Raw genomic sequence first — 22,136 nt, forward strand, 5'->3', positions numbered from 1 at the left:
GGCTGTGTAAATACAGTCCATCATACTTACGTTTAGAATCATATTCCTTAGTTAGTTTTCGAACACAGATAGAATATTGCTGGGATTTTGGATCTTCATGTTCAAATGAAAGATATAGAAAAGAGGAAATGTAAGAAATGTGGGTTTTTTTCTCATAAAGAACCATGTAAATATACTGAACAGCTGTTGTGGAACAGTTGTTGTTGAGCCATGATCAGTAAAGGCACATGTCCAATCACATCTGCCCTCACAACCCTCTGATTCTGGATGAGATCACCGCCACCTGCCCCAACCACCTCTTCCCTCTAGCACATAGGAATAATTCGGGCCCAGGATCTCTATCCAGCTACTGCTGGATCATATTAAGTTTCTCACCCATCAGTACCCCCAGGCCCTTCTCTGCTGAGCTGCTCTCAGGGATCACTCCTCCCAGCCTGTACAGATGCCTGGAGTTCTTCCAGCCCAAGTGCAAAACCTTGCACTTTGCCGAGTTGAACCTCATTAGTTTCACCCGGGCCCAGCTTTCAAGTCTGTCGAGGTCCCTCTGAATGGCATCCCTTCCTCCCTCTGTGTCAACCGCAACACTCAGCTTGGTGTCATCAGCTGTGGAGAGTGTTTGTGCAGAGTGGCTCCGTGAGAAAGGACATGATGAGATTCCATTAGTTAAATTGTAAGAGAAGGTATGTGACTAGTGGCAACAATGAAGAGATATCAGGATGTGAAAGACAGGGTATGTAGCTAAGGACAAAATATGTAGCGAGAAACAAGGACGGTCTAAAGGGAAAAACAAGATGTGTAGCAATGTGTAGGCATAGCTATGAAGAAAAGTAACCATAAGACTAACCATAAAGGTCAAATGAAGTAATGTATAACCCACCAATCTTGAGCTTTACTTTTGCAATATGTATGTCATGGTTTTGCCTCTATCACGGATAAATCTAGATAACCCGATTACAATGTATGAGCTTATTACTGACTGTATAAACAAGATGCTGTTACACCTAATAAACTGAGACCTGCTGACCATGATATATGAGGCACGTCTCCCGCGGTCATTTCCAACAAATGGCGCCCGAACAGGGACAATCTTCTTCCGCTAAGTAAGAAGAAGACGGAATCCTTGCCAGGGAAAAAGGAAGTTGCCACGGTTGGGACTGCGTTGGGTTCGGGTCCTTAAGCAGCGAGGACGACGAAAGAGCCGAATTAAAGCTCCGCGTCTCGAGCGACCACGAGAGGTGGGCTCGACCGATACGTGCTGCCGAAGCCTGGAGGGCTGCAACGGTACCAACGTGAGTAAATATGGACAGGCAAGCAGCATATAATTTGTTCTCCGCTTTTCTAAGTAGGAGACACTTTAAAGGTATAGACATAGGAAAGGAACGCCCCAAGTTATTAGCGTACGGATATACTAAATGGTTGTTTCAGAATCCGCTTTTGGTGCATGATCTTACTGAGCAGGGAATGATAGAAGGGGAGAAAAAGGCTAAAAAATGCGGAAAGTGGTTGCGTGTGTTTATGTGTGTATGGATGAGTGTGTGGATAAGCGTGTGGATGAGTCTGGTTTATAATGAGTTGTTGCGATATCAGGCAGAAAAGAAAGCGACAGAGCAAGCTAGTGTTGTGCAGGGGAGGAATAAGAATTATAGTGAGTGGTCAGATTGCCCGATGCCCCCTGCTGTGTCCACCGTAAATTTGCCGCCGGCCGCCGAGCCTGCGTTGCCAGTGGCCCCAGAGCCGAGTGCCCCGTCTCCGCCTCTCGGCACGTCTGTGTCGGACGAGCCTCCTGCATCCACCATGGCGCTACAGCCGGCCCCCTCGACCCCCCTTAGCAATGAGCCGCTCCCTGGGGCAGGGACTGACCTAGCAGAGGCCGTCGCGCGGGAGCGGAGGGGGGCCTGGGCTGCGCTGGCGTGGGCTTGTTTAGAGGCAGGGGACGGTGAGGCGTTGGAAGCTGTGCAACAGATGGCATTTCCGGTGGTGTATGCACCTAATCCTGCAGGCGGGATACAGGCTACTATCACTGCTTTAGATTGGAAATTGTTGTCACAATTGCGGTCTACAGTCAGTCAGTTTGGAGTAAAAAGCGAGTCAGCGAGACAGATGTTGGATTATATCTGGAGTACTCAAGTTTTGTTGCCATCAGATTGTCGGGCTATAGCTAGGCTGTTTAATGCTTATTGGGAAGAGATGTGCCCACAGAGCACGGCGATAGTTAGGCAACCGGGAGATCCCTTGTATAATGTAACCGTTGAAGAACTTTTAGGGGTGGGTCCTTTCATCCGGACGAGGGCCCAGGCTTTATTAGGGCCAGTTAAATGTAGGGAGTCAATGTATCTGGCCAGACAGGTTATGGATAAGATCAAGGCACCAGGTGGGCTACCGTCTTATATGGGAATCCAGCAGGGAAGAAAAGAGGATTTTGGAGCGTTTATAGATAAGGTAGCTGGAGCCATAGAGAAGGCTGGAGTACCAGAATACATGAGGGAAATAATGCTGAAACAGTGTGCACTTCAAAACTGTAATGCTACAGCTCGTGGCATTCTAAATACTTTGAGGAGTAATTGGACAATAGAGGAGGCATTAGACAGATTATCGAGTGTGCCCATGGGGGCTCAGGCTTTCATAATTAAGGCTATTAAGGAGGTAGGGGCAGGGTTAAAGGCACAGGCTGAGGCTTCTCAGAATCAAGTGTTAGCCGCCCTTGCACCCCTCCAAGCTGCAGTTTCTATAAGCCCCCGCTCGCAGAACAGCTCCCGCATGAAGTGCTACCGTTGTGGAAATACCGGACACATCCGTCGCGACTGTCAAGCCGCCGGTGTATGGTGCCAGAACTGCCGCTCGGACAACCACAACACCGTCAGCTGCCAACGCTGGTCGAGAAACCTCCAGCCCAGCGCAAGAAAGAACAGCGGCCGCGCTCGGACACAAGCAGCCGTTACCAGCCAGCTGCCGCCTTCCGCCCCGCCCACGTCACTCGTCGGGACGCTGCCTCTCTCTGCCGCGGCTATGACTCCTGCGTCTGTGTCTCTGCAGCCCGCGTGTAACGAGGTTAAAGACACGGACGGATCAAAAACTGTGTTACGAATGATCCTCTCTCCTATGCAATACACTGTGTTTATGACTGAATACCAGCTACATAATTTGACTGATATCCCCCTTGCTACTAATGCTTTATGTTCACATGTTCCAATACCCAATGCTGTTACTGTATTTACAGGTGGCTCCGGCAAGACACACCAAACAGAGGTTCTCTGGCATGCGACTGCTACACGATGGCAGTCAGACGTACATGTTGTTGATGGATCACCTCAAGTTGCAGAACTCACTGCAGTAGTTCGAGCTTTTCAATTTTTTTCAGAACAGAAGCTTAATATAATAACTGACTTTGTATGTTGCAGGTATCATTCAACGGATCAAAGAATCCTTTCTTAAGGAAGTTAATAAGGTTTTGTTTGTACAGCTCAAGCAAGTTTTGCATTATGACACTCAATCGCATACTACATTGCCTTGTCCTTTAACTGAGGGCAACTGCAAGGCTGATCGAGCCACAGTCGCTTTTGCTGCCCCTCAATTATTTGAGCAAGCACGACTCTCCCATCAAATTTTCCATCATAACAGGAGAGCCTTACAAAAACAGTTCCAACTGACAGTGGATCAGGACCGTAACATTACTCTAACATGCCCAGACTGCCAGGTGATTGCCCCTTTGCCTCAAATTGGGACAAAACCACGTAACACAGCACCTCTTCAACTGTGGCAGACAGATGTCACTCACATTCCTGAATTTGGCCGTCTAAAATATGTACATGTAACGATAGATACTCACTCTTCTTACATATTTGCCACAGCACATACAAGTGAAAACAGTCACAATGCCCGTAAACACTGGTTATCAGCTTATGCTGCTATAGGAATTCCACAAATTACAAAAACAGATAATGGGCCTGCGTATACCTCTAAGGCCACTCGAACTTTCCTCCAAGAAGGGGCTGTTGAACATACTACAGCCATTGCTCATTCTCCCACTGGACAAGCTATCACTAAGCACGGTTATCAAACATTGAAATCCATTCTTGTTATTATTAAACAAAAAAGTGGGAATATGGGAGACACACTACAAGAAATATTATGCAAGGTTTTGCTTGTTTTGCTTGTGCTGAATTTTTTGAATCATGTTCGTACAGATACAGCTTATGTGGATCGTTCTTTTGAAGCTTCCCCAGTGCTCAAGGAACAGCCTATGGTTAATGTTTGGAATATGGCCACAGGACTTTGGGACTGTCCCCTACCACTGACAACTTGGAGTTGTGAATATGCTCATATGCAGTCTCAAGAATTAGAGAGTTTAAGGCATTAGCTAGGATGTGTGCTTCTTCTATTTTTAATAATAGTTCAAATGTGTATTAAACAGGATTAATTAGCTTCTCTTAATTTGCAAGGAAAAAATCTGGAAAGGAATCCCAGGCAAAGGGATGACCCTGTATCGTAGAATGGTTACCTCTCTTACATCCAACTAATTGGGATTTTAAAATATAACCATGCATCATTTGAGACAAAGGCACACGCTAATAGAACTAAATTTGATACTTGGTTTCCAAGCAGGTGTTCCACTTGGGCTCTATATCACGCACTGGCCACGCGGATATGGTGTACAACTGGAAGAAATCCTTCAGATACTGAATGCAGGAGAGAATCTGTGGTGGGTGAGAGAGGAAAGGTGAACTTTGAATCAGGGGACGCCCTGCTGGCACCACCTGTCGCATTCACCACAAACAGTTTCTCAAGGGTCAATAAGTAATAATGCCCCTAGTGATATTCTAGTACATTTGTCCTCTAAAGTTGGTTCTATTTGACATGCTACTTCGTAAATTGCATGATCATTAATCAATTATTAGCCCAGCTAGCTCAGTCGGTAGAGCATGGCTATGAGCATCCTAAAAGTATTTATTGCACAAATCTTAGTGATCATTAAAATTCAATATATCAGAGTATATGAAAATTGAAGACTTTTTTAACTGGTTACAGATTAACACAATGGGACCCTCACAGATTTATTTCCAGGTTGCAGAAACTTAGGTTGCAGTACAAACATGTTTGTTCTTTTTAGTAGGTTTAACAGTAATGTTGTTATGTTGTATTTACTAATGAGAATGATCGACTCAAAATACAATGCCTTCTTAGTTGCCCAAAAAGAAAATGGGGGAAGTGTGGAGAGTGTTTGTGCAGAGTGGCTCCGTGAGAAAGGACATGATGAGATTCCATTAGTTAAATTGTAAGAGAAGGTATGTGACTAGTGGCAACAGTGAAGAGATATCAGGATGTGAAAGACAGGGTATGTAGCTAAGGACAAAATATGTAGCGAGAAACAAGGACGGTCTAAAGGGAAAAACAAGATGTGTAGCAATGTGTAGGCATAGCTGTGAAGAAAAGTAACCATAAGACTAACCATAAAGGTCAAATGAAGTAATGTATAACCCACCAATCTTGAGCTTTACTTTTGCAATATGTATGAGCTTATTACTGACTGTATAAACAAGATGCTGTTACACCTAATAAACTGAGACCTGCTGACCATGATATATGAGGCACGTCTCCCGCGGTCATTTCCAACAATCAGCAAACTTGCTGAGGGTGCACTCGATTCAGTCATGGATATCACTGATAAAGATGTTAAAGAGCACCAGTCCCAGGACAGACCCCTTGAGGGACACCGCTCGTTACCAGCCTCCACCTGGACATAGAGCCATTGACCACCCCCCTCTGTCTGCGGCCTTTCAACCAATTTCTTATCCATCGAGTTGTCCACCCATCAAATCCACATCTCTCCTATTTGGAGATGAGGATGTGGTAGGGCACCATGTCAAAGGCCTTGCTCAAGTCCAGGTAAATGACATCGGTCGCCTTCCCTTCGCCAACCAACATTGTAACTCCATCACAGAAGGCTACAAGATTGGTCAAGCATGACCTTCCCTTGGTGAAGCCGTGCTGGCTGTCTCGGATCACACGCTCATTCCTCATGTGATCCAGCATGTCATCGAGGAGGATCTGCTCCATGATCTTCCCAGTCACCGAGGTGAGACTCACAGGCCTGTAGTTCCCCGGGTCCTCCCTGTTCCCCTTCATGTATATGGGAGTGACGTGACCCTTCCTCCAGTTGTCTGGGACCTCACCTGACAGCCACGACTTCTCAAATATGATGCAGAGAGGCTCAACAACCACCTCAGCCAGCTCCTTCAGGACCCTGGGATGCACACCATCCGGCCCCATTGACTTGTACTCTTATCAGCTAAGGACCTGTAGATCTACCACCTGATGGAGGACTTTTAGAAGTAATATTCACATGTTCCCTGCCTTATTCTAAAAACTGGAATTAATACACACATAGAGTCAGTTGCATCTGACACCAGTGAACCAATGAAAGGAGCAGAGAGGTGGTGGAACATCACCCCAGATGCAGTGTGCTTTATGGGGAGAAGAAAAGGGAGTCTGCCAGACTCTGGGAGCTGGATGTGAGACAGTGCCTTTGTCTCCCAAACAGAAGCAATACACTGCTAGAGTAGGATGTGTCTGACACCAGAGAGCTGTGTCCCTCTGACCACAAGTGATTCCTCTCAAGTGGCCATGCCTTCTAATTGGGACCAGGAGGGGTTCTCACCACATCCTGCTCACACCTGTCTGGGCTCACTCTGATACAACCCTTCTGAGATGTTCCAAGTGATGAACACAAGCAGGAGAACCAGGATCCACTATTCTTACCTGGAGGCGCAACTGGGAGCCTCTTCTTTCCATCTTGGATGCTTTGTGGTTGTTTCTGGGGCTTGGCATCTTATGTTCATAGGAAAGAAATAGGAAAGAGAAAATACAATGAAGTCTATCCTCAAAGGAACACGTAAATACATTGAACTGCTTTAAGGAATAACACATAAAGTCATAGAATAATACCACTGTTAAGAGGTCACTATGGCCACTAAAACACATCCCTCAGTGACTCATCTACCCTGTTCTTGAACACCTCCATGGACAGTGACTCCACCACTTTTCCTAGGCAGGAAAAGCAGATTTTCTGAAAAGAAAATGTTCCCAATGTCCAACCTGAACCTCCTCCTGCATGACTTAAGACTTAAGGCCATCATTTCTTGACCAATTGCTAGATGCTTGGCCAACACACACCTCACCACAGCCTCCTGTGATGTGTTTATAGAGGGCTATGAGTTTCCCTCTGAGCCTCCTGCTGCAGCCTGAACAGTCCCAGCTCCCTCTGCCACTCCTCACATGACTTGTACACCTTCTCTAACATAGAGACCCATCCATTGCCTCTCCATCCTTTACTTTCCCTTTTAAAGCACTTATAGTCCTCCATTTCAGCACTTGAGTCATAAGAATGATCCCACTACTTGTTGGTGTTGGCAACTATGTCATGGTTATGCTGTTACACCGTAGCTTTCGGCTCTTCCTTTTATGTTGCCCATACCATTGATGAAGATGCACTTCAGCTGGATACAGTTTTCACTCATGTCCCTGGAATACTTAGCCTCATCTCTAGGGAGTCTGGCTTTATCCCTTTCTCCCTTCAAACCTACATTAAAGCCCCCTCAACAAGCCCCACCAACTCCTGTGATAGAATCCATTTCCCCTATTGCCACTATTGTTCCCCATTTGTCACCAGCAGGCATAGTGCTGAATGAACTTGCCCGATGATAAAAAGAAACCAAAACTCCTCTGAGTGGCCTGACCAGGGCAGAGCAGAGGGGAAGAATCACTTTGCTCGCTCTAATGCCCACATGCAGTTGGCTGAGGAGCAGCGTGGTTGGGTCCTGCTGTTAGGAAAGGGTCAGCCTGGCCTCTCCAAGACCTGTTGCTTCATAGCACTGCACTGAGCTCTTCTGCAGAACCACCCTCCACTTATTCTGCATGCTCTGCAGAACCCTGCTCCGGCTCCCAGACCTGAGTATGAAGCCAGTTTATAAGCTCACCCTGGAGAGAACTGATCATGCCTGAGCTGTTTGGAAGAGTTCTCACCACATCATGCTTAGAGGGACAGACTGCTCATGGCTTCTTGTCCTGTGCTCTCATAAATCCCACCCAACATGTTCTAAGGCATGACCACAGGCTGTGTAAATACCGGTCCAGCATACTTACATTTAGACACAATTTTCTGAGCTCGTTTTCGAACACTGACAGAATTTTGCTGGGATTCTGGATCTTCATGTTCAAATGAAAGATATAGAAAAGAGGAAATGTAAGAAATGTGTTTTTTGTTGTTGTTGTTGTTTGTTTGTTTGTTTGTTTGTTTGTTTGTTTTTTTGTTTTTGTTTTTTTGTTTTTTTGTTTTGTTTTTCTCATAAAGAACCATGTAAATATACTGAACAGCTGTTGTGGAACAGTTGTTGTTGAGCCATGATCAGTAAAGTCACATGTCCAATCACATCTGCCCTCACAACCCTCTGATTCTGGATGAGATCACCGCCACCTGCCCCAACCACCTCTTCCCTCTAGCACATAGGAATAATTCGGGCCCAGGATCTCTATCCAGCTACCCCATCTCTGTCTTCACTGAGCCCTTTTTACACTCTTATCTGCCCCAAAGTCTCCACTAAACTCATTACAAGCTCCAACAGAACCACACGTCCCAACAGCCTGCCTAGCAGTGGCAAGGGTAGCCAGCAGTGAGGCAGCTCGACTTGCCTATCTTCTTCTTCAGGGTCTCTGCAAGAAGAAAGGAGGAAAGGAAGGAAATGTTGCTTAGCACCATATCCTCTAGAACAAATTGGGAAAAATAGTATGGGAATCCTTCAACAAAGCACACTCACAATGAAGGTGTAGACCAATATTACATTATGCTGGTTATTGCTCGTGCACAGAGGCATCGGGGCACTATCCTTCATGTACATACCTTTCGCTGCATCTTCCTCTGTTCTTCTTTGTGCAAGAAGATCCCCTGTAAAAGAGGATCACTCTTATCTGCTCCAAAGTCACAGAATCACAGATCACAGAATCACAGAATGACCTGGGCTGGAAGGGACCTCAAGGATCTTGAAGATCCAACCCCCCTGCCTGGCAGGGCCACCAAACCTCCACGTTTACTACATCAGGTTGCTTAGGGCCCCATCCAACCTGGCCTTGAGCACCTCCGAGGATGGGGCATCCACAACCTCCGTGGGCAGCCTGTTCCAGGACCTCACCACTCTCCTAGTAAAGAACTTCCCCCTAACATCCAACCTAAATCTACCCTCTTACAACTTAAATCCATTTCCCGTTGTCCTGCTATTACCAGCCATTTCAAAACGTTTACTCCCCTCCTGGATGTAGGTTCCCTTCAGGTACTGAAAGGCTGCAATGAGGTCACCCCGCAGCCTTCTTTTGTCCAGGCTGAACAAGCCCAGCTCCCTCAGCCTGTCTTCATAGAGGAGGTGCTCCAGTCCCCTGATCATCTTTTTCGCTCTCCTCTGGACCCTTTCCAACAGCTCCACATCCTTCTTGTACTGAGGGCTCCACACCTGGACACAGTACTCCAGATGGGGCCTAACAAGAACAGAGTAAAAAGAGACAATCACCTCCCTGTCCCTGCTGGCCACCCCTCTCCTGATGGAGCCCAGGATTCCATTTGCTTTCCGAGCTGCAAGAGCGCACTGCTGGCTCATGTTGAGTCTCTCGTCCATCAGTACCCCCAGGTCCTTCTCTGCCGAGCTGCTCTCAAGGATCACTCCTCCCAGCCTGTACAGGTGCCTGGGGCGACCTCGGCAACCACCTCAGCCAGCTCCTTCAGAACCCTGGGATGCACATCATCCAGCCCCATAGACTTGTACTCTTATCAGCTGTGGACCTGTAGATCTACCATCTGATGGAAGATTCTTAGAAGTAATATTCACATTTTCCCTGCCTTAATTCTAAAACCCGGAATTAATACACACATAGAGTCAGTTGTATCTGACACCAATGAACCAATGAAAGGAGCAGGGAGGTGGTGGAACATCACCCCAGTTGCAGTGTACACTCTGGAAAGAAGAAAATGGGGTCTGCCACACACTGGGGGCAGAAAATAAGACAGTGCCTTTGTCTCCCAAACAGAAGCAATACACTGCTAGAGTAGGATGTGTCTGACACCAGAGAGCTGTGTCCCTCTGACCACAAGTGTTTCCTCTCAGGTGGCCATGCCTTCTAATTGGGACCAGGAGGGGTTCTCACCACATCTTGCTCACACTCTTCTGGGCTCACTCTGATACAACCCTCCTGAGATGTTCCAAGTGATGAACACAAGCAGGAGAACCAGGATCCACTATTCATACCTGGAGGCGCAACTGGGAGCCTCTTCTTTCCATCTTGGATGCTTTGTGGTTGTTTCTGGGGCTTGGCATCTTATGTTCATAGGAAAGATATAGGAAAGAGAAAATACAGTGAAGCCTATCTTCAAAGGAACATGTAAATACATTGAACTGCTTTAAGGAATAACACATACAGTCATGCAATAATACCACTGTTAAGTGGTCACTATGGCCACTAACACACATCCCTCAGTGCCTCATCTACCCTGTTCATAGAATCATAGAATTACTCAGGTTGGAAAAGACCTTGAAGATCATCAAGTCCAACCGCAGCCCAACCAGTAGCCTATCTCTTAAAAAACAACCACGAGACAACACCACAACAACAATCCTCTGCTAAATCATATCCCTGAGTACCACATCCAAACGGCTCTTAAACACATCCAGGGATGGCGATTCAACCACCTCCCTGGGGAGTCCATTCCAGTCCCTAACCACCCTATCTGTAAAGAAGTTCTTTCTAATATCCAACCTAAACTTGCCCTGGCACAACTTGAGGCCATTTCCCCTCGTCCTGTCACATGTCACTAGTGAGAAGAGACCTGCCCCACTCTCACTGTAAGAACCTTTCAGGTACTGGAAAAGAGCGATAAGATCTCCCCTCAAGGTGTTGTTCTTGAACACCTCCGTGGAGAGTGACTCCACTACTTTTCCTGGGCAGGAAAAGCAGATTTTCTGAAAAGAAAATGTTCCTAATGTCCATCCTGAACATCCTCCTGCATGACTTAAGGCCATCAATTCTTGACCAATTGCTAGATGCTTGGCCAACACACACCTCACCACAGCCTCCTGTGATGTGTTTATAGAGGGCTATGAGTTTTCCTCCGAGCCTCCTGATGCAGCCTGAACAGTCCCTGCTCCCTCTGCCACTCCTCACATGACTTGTACACCTTCTCTAACACAGAGACCCATCCATTGCCTCTCCATCCTTTACTTTCCCTTTTAAAGCACTTATAGTCCTCCATTTCAGCACTTGAGTCATAAGAATGATCCCACTACTTGTTGGTGTTGGCAACTATGTCATGGTTATGCTGTTACACCGTAGCTTTCGGGTCTTCCTGTTTGTTGCCCATGCCATTGATGAAGATGCACTTCAGCTGGATACAGTTTTCACTCATGTCCTTGGAATGCTTAGCCTCTTCACTATGGAGTCTGGATTTCTCCCTTTCTCCCTTCAAACCTACTTTAAAGCCCCCTCAACAAGCCCCACCAACTCCTGTGATAGAATCTATTTTCCCTATTGCCACTAGTGAACCCCATCTGTCACCAGTAGGCATAGTGCTGAATGAACTTGCCTGATGATCAAAAGAAACCAAAACTCCTCCAGTGACCCCAACCTCTTTGCCACATGTTGATCTGATGGGTTTTTCTCTTCTTCTTAGTATCTTTCTGTGCATCCAGAGGGACTGAGCAAAACACCACCTGGGCACCCACACCACCAACTAGCTGCCCCAACCACCTGAAGTTCCTCTTAATAGCTATTGGGCTTCTACCCATGACCTCATTGCTGCCTACTTGAACTACAAGAAGTGGGTAATAATCAGAGGGCTTTGTAAGACAAGGGAGCTTCATAATAACTTCCCTGACCAGTGACCCAAGGAGACAACAGACTTCCCTGTGAGTAGGGTCCAGTAGACAAGCAGGGCTCTCAGTTTCCTTCAGAACAGAGTCACTATGATATCAGCCAGGAAGTATTTGCTGAGAAGCAAGCACCTGACAGAATTACAGAATGGTTTGTGTTGGAAAGGACCTCAAAGATCATCTTGTTCCAACCCCACATGCCATTTGCATGGTCATCAGCCAGCAGCCCAGGCAGCCCAGAGCCACATCCAGCCAAAGATATAGCTGAACTTCCAGGCTACAAGCAGAAAGAAATGGAGAGCTGGTGGAAGAACATTGCAGCTGCAGGGTGTACTATGGGGTGAAGAAAATGGAACCTGATAGATTTTGGGGGTAGGAGATAAGCCAATGTCCAGACTGCAAAGAAGGCCCAACAGAGAGGGGATGTGGCTTGAGTTGAGGAGAAGCAATAATCCTGGGCTGAGGGTCCAGCACTGTGACCACAGGTCATATCACAGCCCCACTTACCTCTTTCCACAAGTACTGTATCTGCCTTCCCCTTGCTCTTCTTAGAAAAGCTTTCTTGGTGTCTCTTTGGTGAATTCACTCTGCTTTCCTTCTGTGGGGATGTCTCTGGCCCACGGTTTAAGTCTGAAAATGAGAGAAATAGGGCAAACATTTAACAACAACAATGCCCGAGTTTTCTCTCTTCGTCCATTCCACTTCTCTACCTGCAGACATTTTGCCACCCGCTGGTCTGAGAGTGAGCAAGCATCTGTGGAGTGCTGCAATTCTAACCTGTGGCTGTAAGCTAAACTGCAACATCAGGCCAACTGGAAAGAGCAGGGGAAGGAAAACAGCACATCCTATGTGCCAGGAAAGATGGGATTTAGCACAGATTCAGCTGCCTGGTCTGCCCTGGCACTGATCATTTCTGGCTTGGTCTGGCAAGCCTCTATAATAATTACCCTTCTTCAGGACATCCGCACTTGGATGTTGCAGAGAGAAAAGACCAGAAAGGAAGCCTTTGAAGGAAGCAACATGGGTAGGAAAAGAAATTAATGACACTATTTCCTAGCGGCCACATATCCTGGACATAGAGATTGTCCTTCCACTTGGGGCTCCCTGTTACTTAATGTGTCTTCACCGAGGATCCCTCAACATCCCATGGATGTTGTGTTGAGGGACATGGTTTAGTGGAAGCTATTGGTAATAGGTGAACGGTTGAACTGGATGATCTTGTAGGTCTTTTCCAACCTTAGTGACAGATTCTATGATTCTATGATTCATGGAACACAGAGTCACAGAATGGCAGGGGTTGGAAGGGACCACTAGGGCTCATGGAGTCCAACCCCATTGCTAAAGCAGGTTCCCTACAGTAGGTCATGCAGGAGGGTGTCCAGAAGCATCTGGAATATCTCCAAAGAAGGAACACTCCACAATGTAAACTTCAGTCCCCACTGGAACAATGTAAAGAAGCTCTCACTGTAAAGAAGTTAATGAGTATATTTGTGTGGAACTTCCTATAATCCATTTTCTTCTTGGCCTTTGGGGCCTTATCTTATCAGAACTGGACACAGAACTCCAAATGTGGGCTGACCAGGGCAGAGCAGAGGGGAAGAATTACTTTACTCGCTCTACTGCCCACATGCAGCTGGCTGAGGAGCAGCGTGGTTGGGTCCTGCTGTTAGGAAAGGGTCAGCCTGGCCTCTCCAGGACCTGTTGCTTCATAGCACTGCACTGAGCTCTTCTGCATAACCACCCTCCACTTATTCTGCATGCACTGCAGAACCCTGCTCCGGCTCCCAGACCTGAGAATGAAGCCAGTTTATAAGCTCACCCTGGAGAGGACTGATCATGCCTGAGCTGTTTGGAAGAGTTCACTTCACGTCATGCTTAGAGGGACAGACCCCTCAGGGCTTCTTGTCCTGTGCTCTCATAAATCCCACCCAACACATTCTAAGACATGACCACAGGCTGTGTAAATACAGTCCAGCATACTTACATTTAGAATCATATTTCTGAAGTCGTTCTCGAACAATGCCAGAATTCTGTAGGGATTCTAGATCTTCATGTTCTAATGAAAGATATAGAAAAGAGGAAATGTAAGAAATGTGGGTTTTCTTCTCATAAAGAACCAAGTAAATATACTGAACAGCTGTTGTGGAATTATATATCATTAAGGCAGCCCAGGGGGAAGGTGGTGGCTCTTCACTGCAACTACAGTTTTTCCATTGGGGAGAAAACAATGGGATATGTGAAAATACAGGTGGGAATTATTGATCCACTTCTCAAACCTGCAGAGAAAGCTCCACAGAGATGGGATATGTCTGTGAGGTGAGGAGATGGGATAACCCTGAGATGAGCATCACACATGATGGGCAGAGCTACATTTATGGCTCTAATTACCTCTTTCCTGTCCTTCTGGAATGCCTTCTCCATTTCTCCGCTTGGCGAGTCTTTGTTGAGTGGGTTGCCCTGGTACATTGCTGAAAGCTGGAAAAGGCAATCAGAGTTTTAATCTGCAGACTCAGGGAAAGCAATTTGTATTTATAGCTACTGGATCAGGGCTTCCTCCCAGTAGATCCTGAACTCTTCCTAAGGCTTCATTTGCTTTCCACGAGGGAACACAACAAATATACCCTGTGAAAGTCTGATGTTGGGCTGGTCACATTGAATTGAGCGCAGGCTCTATTTTGTCATTGATTTTGTATGAAATACAGTGCATGTAAACTAAAGATATATCAGCAGCTCCAGTGATAGGGTGGTGTGAATGCCTTTTATAAAGCTTCAGACTTCTCAGGCAATGTAAGAGTTTAGATGGTACAGTGAGATCTTATTGACTTCTTTCTCTTCTTATTTATGCAACATTATCTTGTACACATCTGGTTCCTGGTATCCACATTGCAAAGCCAAAAGATTACATCAAAAATGTCTATTTGTGACATAGACTCCCAAAAAGACACTTGGCAACAACCTTTCAGCAATGCCATAACCCATACGAATTATACCAACTCTCCATGTTGAACTTACCACTCTCACGTATCGTTATAAGAGGCACATTAGGAAGAATTTCTGCAATGCAAAATGAGTAAAGTAAGAAAAAATAGAAACAAAGCCAATATTAATAAAAAGAGTGTGCAGAGGACACATTGTTGAATGTGTCATTGAATATCCAGGACCAGTTTTCCCACTCTGCAACACAGGGCTGTTGTCAGAGCCATCAGAGCATCTTTGACGTAGTCACCCACTCAGTCTGAAAACTACTGCATAATAATAAGCACATTCCTGTGCTTATTAATTCATCCTAATAGGGTACAATGAAGTCATTGCATTGCTAGGACAAGGAGATTCATCCAGTGTTGATGTTCTTCTCATGATTATGCTTGGCTGTTGCTCTCTGTGTTTCTATTTCGCTTTCTTGGGACACAGATGTCCTGTTGTATACCAAAGGGACAGCAGTCACATCCCCCATAGCTAAAGTGACCTGGAATGATGCTTGTGTGGACAGAAGAGGGGCAAGAGGTGAGAGGAAGGCTTTAGTTGAGCCCCTGAAGTCACAGACTTATTTTTTATAATACTCCCAATTTTTAATGGTTCACTTTCTCTTACATCATCATCTAAAGACACAAGAAACTCCACTCTTACCAGGTGTCCAAGACATCTCCTGCTTCCAGCTTTCTCTTATCCTTTTCTAAGAGGCCGGTCTGCAAGACAAAGACAAATAGAGGACAGAGCAATGGTGTGGCCACAGAACTAGAGAACTGCAGGCAGTTGGGATTGGGACTGGGATGACCTGATGGCCTCCAACTGAACACTAGCAGTCTTTGGAGCTGTCTAATCATCCTCACACTCACACGAAAGGCCAAAATGCCAAACACTCGTGGCATCTGCAGGATGCAAATGGGGGTGATTGACACCTGCCACTCTCTTCCACTGAGGCAGAGGATGTGGTCATACACATTGGAAGGCCTTTCCCTTCAAACTAACTCCAGTGCTGGAAGTGATGCTGTCCAAGCTATATAAAGAGGACTGTGTCTTGTAGACCTGGATTGGTACCACTAAGCCACTCTGTCCCATTTCCCCTCTCACTGCTAATCTTAAAGGAAAAAAGGACAACAAAGCTCCTCATCAAGACAAAGAGAAGGAAATTGCTTTCCAGTTGACATCATGGGCAATACAGACTCAATTGAGAAGTCCAAGAGCAGGCAAGAGACATTTTGGAGCACTGGGATTAATGGTTAGCAGATCCAAGGCACAGACAGTGCTTTCTGCTGTACTTCCATCAGCAGGGAAATACAATGGAAGGAACAATCAGCCCCAGCTGACAAATATGTATCTCTGAGCCAGCAGAATTTTAGGTATTTCAATCACAGAATCATAGAATCAAAGGACCCCAAAGTTTCAACCCCCCTGTGCTATGTGCAGGGTCACCAACCAGCAGACCAGGCTGCCCAGAGCCACATCCAGCCTTGGACTTGAATGCTTCCAGGGATGGGGCATCCACAGCCTCCTTGGGAAACCTGTTCCAGTGTGTCACCAGCATCTGGGTGAAAAACTTCCTCCTAATATCCAACCTAAACCTCCCCTGTCTCAGTTTAAAACCATTCCCCCTTGTCCTATCACAACCCACCCTCATAAAAAGCCAGCCAATCATATAGTAGGACCCTACTGGTTGCAAGCACACGCTGCTGTCTCATGTCCAGCTTCCCACCCACCAGGACCCCCAAGTCCTTCTCCACAGGACTTTAACACAATGAAAGCAAGCTTTCTTCCTTTAGGCTACGTTCTTCCTTCTTGTTTTATCCCTCTGTAGTCAGCAAGGAACAACAGGCCACATAGAACACCCAGCAATTATTTGATGCATTTTTACACTTAAAGATTATGTTGAATATATATATATAAATGCAGTAACGTACCTTGAAGGAATTCTCACCCCAGTGGTTTCTCTCTTGAGCTGAACTGGCTTTCACTTGAACTGCAACAACGCAGTTACAGGAAGTGTAATGTACAGTTGGACTTTATGCAGTTACAGCAATGAGAGCTCATAAAAACTGCCCTTAGCCTCTCACTGCCTGGCAGAAGAATTTTTATCACCTTGGGCTGGTGTTGTACCAAGTGCAGTTCTTATTTGAGCACTTTGTCTCCTTCTATGGAAGGTTTGCTTGTACCCTGAGGAAGAACATCTGCAGGACATGCGAGGTGTGCAGGTGGAGTTATCACCTTAGATATGTCTCTTTTATAGATAATATATGAATGGCTCCTACACAGTGCAAGTAGACCCCTAAGGGAAAAACAGCCATCATTTCAGGAATAGGTCACTGCACTGATATCACAGTAGCACAAAGATTACTTTATTGAAGAGTCATTGAACAGACACTGAAAAAGACACAAACAAGCTCAGCAGAAGGAGCCAAAACCACAATTTATTCCCTTTTCATAGCATAGAATCACTGAATCACCAAAGCTGGTAAAGACCTCCAAGATCATCCAACCCAAACTTCCACCTACAGCCAGTATTTCCCAAGCAAACCATGCCCTTTAATAGACCATCTAAACAGTTCTTTCACACCTTCATGGATGCCGACCCCACCACCCTTGTGGGCAGCCCGTCCCACTTGAATTGGAATCTCTGCCACAGAAGCTAAGCAGAATCTATTTCAAGATTCAATGGGGTCTCAATAATTCCCCATTCCCAGCCATGCTCTCAATACAGTACAAACACTTCACCTGCTAATCTGATGTGTGTAAGGCAAAAAGGAAAAGCATTTGTGGTTTAGTGTTACAGAGGTTGTACTTCTTATAGGACAGGGCAGACTTTACAGGGAGCAGCTGCTCCAAGGCTTCCAAAGGCCAATGGGTGGGAGAGATGTAAATGCCAATTAAGAGTGAAGCACTTCCAGGTGTGTTGTTTTCCTTCACATAGAGCTCAGGGAATGTAATGGGACAGGAATGAACGGCGGGGAAGGGGGGGGGCGAAGTGGTGCAGAGAGCCAATGGGCGTCCGGGAAGCACTGTCTCCATGGGGTCTCTTTGGGTCTCTTATTGGTCTTAAATGGGTCTCTATGGGTCTCCTATGGGTCTCTATGGGGGTTTTATTGGTCTCTATCGTCTGTATGGGTCTCTATGGGTCTCTAATGGGTCTCCATGGGGACTCTTATGGGTCTCTGTGCGTCTGTATGGGTCTGTAAGGGTCTGTTTGGGTCTCTATGTGTCACTCTGTTGTCTCTCTAGGTCTCGAATGGGCTTCTATGGGTCTCTATGGGGTCTCTCTGTGTCTCTTAAGGGTCTCTGTATGTCTGTGTGGGTCTCTCTGAGGTCTCTCTGGGTCTTGATGGGGTCTCTTTGGGACTCTATGGGTCTCTATTGGGTGTCTCTGGGTGTCTAATTGGATGAGTAGAGCCTGTATGTGGGCTGTGGGATGAGCCAATGAGCGGCTAAGGGTGAGCAGAGAAGCGTTGGAGTGAGCCAATGAGCGTCGTGGAAGGGGGCGGTTCGAAGTGGTGCAGCGAGCCAATGAGCGTCCGGGAAGGGGGCCGGGCGAGCGGAGGGGGCGGAGCGAAGCTTTACAAAAGAGGCGGGGTTTGCGCTAGCCAATGAAGCGCCGGAGGTGTAGCTCAGAGGTTAGAGCGCATGCGTCGAAGAGCTTGAGGTCCCGGGTTCAAATCCCGGCACCTCCATGGGTGGCGCGCATTGTTTGGCCCTCATGAAGCGATATGCAAATTGGCGCTCATGAATATTAATGAACCCGCCTATGCGTCTCTTATGGGTCTCTATGGGGACTCTTTTGGGGTCTCTATGGGGTCTCTATGGGTCTCTATGGGGTCTCTGTGAGGTCTATATGAGGTCTCTATGAGGTCTCTATGGGGTAACAATGGGTCTCTATGGGGTAACAATGGGTCTCTATGGGGTCACAATGGGTCTCTATGGGTCTCTATGGGGTCACAATAGGTCTCTATGGGGTAACAGTGGGTCCCTATGGGGTCACAATGGGTCCCTATGGGTCCCTATGGGTCTCTATGTGTCTCTATGGGTCTCTATGGGTCCCTATGGGTCTCTATGTGTCTCTATGGGGTCTCTATGGGGTCTCTATGGGTCTCTATGAGGTTTCTATGGGTCTCTATGGGTCCCTATGGGGTCTCTATGATGTCTCTATGAGGTCACAATGGGTCTCTATGCGGTAACAATGGGTCTCTATGGGGGTAACAATGTGTCTATGAAGTCACAATGGGTCTCTATGGGGTCACAATGGGTCCCTATGCGTCCCTATGGGTCCCTATGGGTCTCTATGGCGTCTCTATGGGTCCCTATGGGTCCCTATGGGTCCCTATGGGTCTCTATGGGTCTCTGTGGCGTCTCTATGGGTCCCTATGGGAATGTGTCTCTATGGGGTCTCTTATGGGACTCTATGCGTCTGTACGGGTCTCTTTGGGGTCTGTATGGGTCTGTTTGGGTCTCTACGTGTCACTTATGTTGTCTCTATAGGTCTCTATGGCGTCTCTATGGCTCTCTATTGGGTCTCTAATGGGTCTCTAATGGTCTCTATGGGGTCTCTATGGGGTCTGTATGGGTCTGTTTGGGTCTCTATGTGTCACTCTGTTGTCTCTATCGGTCTCGTATGGGCTTCTATGGGTCTCTATCGGGTCTCCCTGGGTCTCTCTGGGTGTCTCATTGGATGAGTCCAGCCTGTATGTGGTGGCGGGATGAGCCAATGAGGTCCCGGGTTCGATCCCCGGCACCTCCGTGGCTGGCGCGCATCGTTTGCCCTTCGTTCCGCGGTATGCTAATTGGCGCTCATGAATATTCATCAGCGCCGCCTCCTCCCGCTGCCGTGCCCACACAGGGAACGGAGGAGCCGGAAGTCATTGCGCTCAACGGAGGAGCAGAGTGCCGCAGCGGAAGCGTGCGGGGACCAGAACCCAGAGCTGGAGGGATCCGATCCAGCCTCTGCTCATTGGCTTTTCCACGCCTCGTTCCTTCATTAGGCTGCGTTCATGACCAGTCGTTCATTCATTAGGAGCCATTCATTGCTATGGCCCCGATGGGGGTTTGTTTGGGGTGGGTTTTTTTTTTCTTTTTTAATGTTATTTGGGGTTTTTTTTTGCCCTAAAACGGGGGAAGGCCCTCATAATAAAGCACAAAGTACACATTGCAACTAAAAGTATTGCTCTGATAATTAAAACTTCCTAAAAAAAGGAAGGAAGGAAGGAAGGAAGGAAGGAAGGGAAGGAAGGAAGGAGGAAGGAAGGAAGGAAGGAAGGAAGGAGGAAGGAAGGAAGGAAGGAAGGAAGGAAGGAAGGAAGGAAGGAAGGAAGGAAGGAAGGAAGGAAGGAAGGAGGAAGGAAGGAAGGAAGGAAGGAAGGAAGAAAGGAAGGAAGGAAGGAAGGAAGGAAGGAAGGAAGGAAGGAAGGAAGGAAGGAAGGAAGGAAGGAAGGAAGGAAGGAAGGAAGGAAGGAAGGAAGGAAGGAAGGAAGGAAGGAAGGAAGGAAGGAAGGAAGGAAGGAAGGAAGGAAGGAAAGGAAGGAAGGAAGGAAGGAAGGAAGGAAGGAAGAGGAAGGAAGAAGGAAGGAAGGAAGGAAGGAAGGAAGGAAGAAGGAAGGAAGGAAGGAAGAGGAAGGAAGGAAGAAGGAAGGAAGGAAGGAAGGAAGGAAGGAAGGAAGAAGGAAGGAAGGAAGGAAGGAAGGAAGGAAGGAAGGAAGGAAGGAAGGAAGGAAGGAAGGGAAGGAAGGAAGGAAGGAAGGAAGGAAGGAGGAAGGAAGGCAAGGAAGGAAGGAAGGAAGGAAGGAAGGAAGGAAGGGAAGGAAGGAAGGAAGGAAGGAAGGAAGGAAGGAAGGAAGGAAGGAAGGAAGGAAGGAAGGAAGGAAGGAAGGAAGGAAGGAAGGAAGGAAGGAAGGAAGGAAGGAAGGAAGGAAGGAAGGAAGGAAGGAAGGAAGGAAGGAAGGAAGGAAGGAAGGAAGAAGGAAGGAAGGAAGGAAGGAAGGAAGGAAGGAAGGAAGGAAGGAAGGAAGGAAGGAAGGAAGGAAGGAAGGAGGAAGGAAGGAAGGAAGGAAGGAAGGAAGGAAGAGGAAGGAAGGAAGGAAGGAAGGAAGGAAGGCCCAAATGGTGGCAAGGTAACCCTTTGCCATGGGAAGGGAAAGGGGAAACTGGAGAGAAAGCAAGACAGATGGGAACTGGAGATAGTTGACATTGAAAAGGGCAGGGAAGGGGGAATGACAGACACTTAGTCAAAAGAAAATGGGTCTCTCTGGGTCTGTTATTGGGTCTCTATGGGGGCTCTTCTTGTCTCTATGCGTCTGTATGGGTCTCTAATGGGTCTCTATGGGGTCTGTTTGGGTCTCTATGTGTCACTCTGTTGTCTCTCTAAGTCTCCTATGGGCTTCTATGGGTCTCATGGGTCTCTATGGGGTCTCTATGGGGTCTGTTTGGGTCTCTATGTGTCACTCTGTTGTCTCTCTAGGTCTCGAATGGGCTTCTATGGGTCTCTATGGGGTCTCTCTGTGTCTCTTAAGGGTCTCTGTATGTCTGTGTGGGTCTCTCTGAGGTCTCTCTGGGTCTTGATGGGGTCTCTTTGGGACTCTCTGGGTCTCTATTGGGTGTCTCTGGGTGTCTAATTGGATGAGTCGAGCCTGTATGTGGGTGGTGGGATGAGCCAATGAGCGGCTAAGGGTAGCAGAGAAGCGTTGGAGTGAGCAATGAGCGTCGTGGAAGGGGCGGTTCGAAGTGTGCAGCGAGCCAATGAGCGTCCGGGAAGGGGGCCGGGCGAGCGGAGGGGGCGGAGCGAAGCTTCAAGAGGCGGGGTTTGCGCTAGCCAATGAAGCGCCGGAGGTGTAGCTCAGAGGTTAGAGCGCATGCGTCGAAGAGCTTGAGGTCCCGGGTTCAAATCCCGGCACCTCCATGGGTGGCGCGCATTGTTTGGCCCTCCTGAAGCGATATGCAAATTGGCGCTCATGAATATTAATGAACCCGCCTATGCGTCTCTTATGGGTCTCTATGGGGCTCTTTTGGGTCTCTATGGGTCTCTATGGGGTCTCTATGGGTCCCTATGGGGTCTCTATGGGGTCTCTATGAGGTCTCTATGGGGTAACAATGGGTCTCTATGGGGTCACAATGGGTCTCTATGGGTCTCTATGGGGTCACAATGGGTCTCTATGGGGTAACAATGTGTCTCTATGGGGTCACAATGGGTCTCTGTGGGGTCCTATGGGTCCCTATGGGTCTCTATGTGTCTCTATGTGTCTCTATGGGTCTCTATGA

General features: G+C 47.2%; 2 protein-coding genes and 2 non-coding genes across 4 annotated transcripts in view; 2 read left to right on the forward strand and 2 right to left on the reverse strand.

The window, feature by feature from the left end:
* Positions 1–22,136, reverse strand: part of LOC140263366 (uncharacterized) — a gene marked incomplete at its 5' end in the record, with an annotated part of 102,884 nt that overhangs the window by 31,789 nt on the left and 48,959 nt on the right.
* LOC140263387 (butyrophilin subfamily 3 member A2-like) overlaps positions 15,527–22,136 on the reverse strand; it is an 11,157-nt gene continuing 4,547 nt past the window's right edge. Inside the window, exons 5-6 of the mRNA XM_072358267.1 lie at positions 16,802–16,860; positions 15,527–15,589 (exon numbers count right to left, since the gene is read on the reverse strand). Coding sequence (XP_072214368.1) covers positions 15,527–15,589; positions 16,802–16,860 — 122 coding nt within the window. The remainder of the gene's footprint in view (positions 15,590–16,801; positions 16,861–22,136) is intronic.
* On the forward strand, positions 18,489–18,562 carry TRNAS-CGA (transfer RNA serine (anticodon CGA)). The gene has a single exon. It is a non-coding gene; the product is annotated as a tRNA-Ser (tRNA).
* On the forward strand, positions 21,704–21,777 carry TRNAS-CGA (transfer RNA serine (anticodon CGA)). Its single transcript has one exon. It is a non-coding gene; the product is annotated as a tRNA-Ser (tRNA).

The sequence above is a fragment of the Excalfactoria chinensis genome, chromosome 29 (genome assembly GCF_039878825.1).
Source record: "Excalfactoria chinensis isolate bCotChi1 chromosome 29, bCotChi1.hap2, whole genome shotgun sequence".
Lineage (NCBI taxonomy): Eukaryota > Metazoa > Chordata > Aves > Galliformes > Phasianidae > Excalfactoria > Excalfactoria chinensis.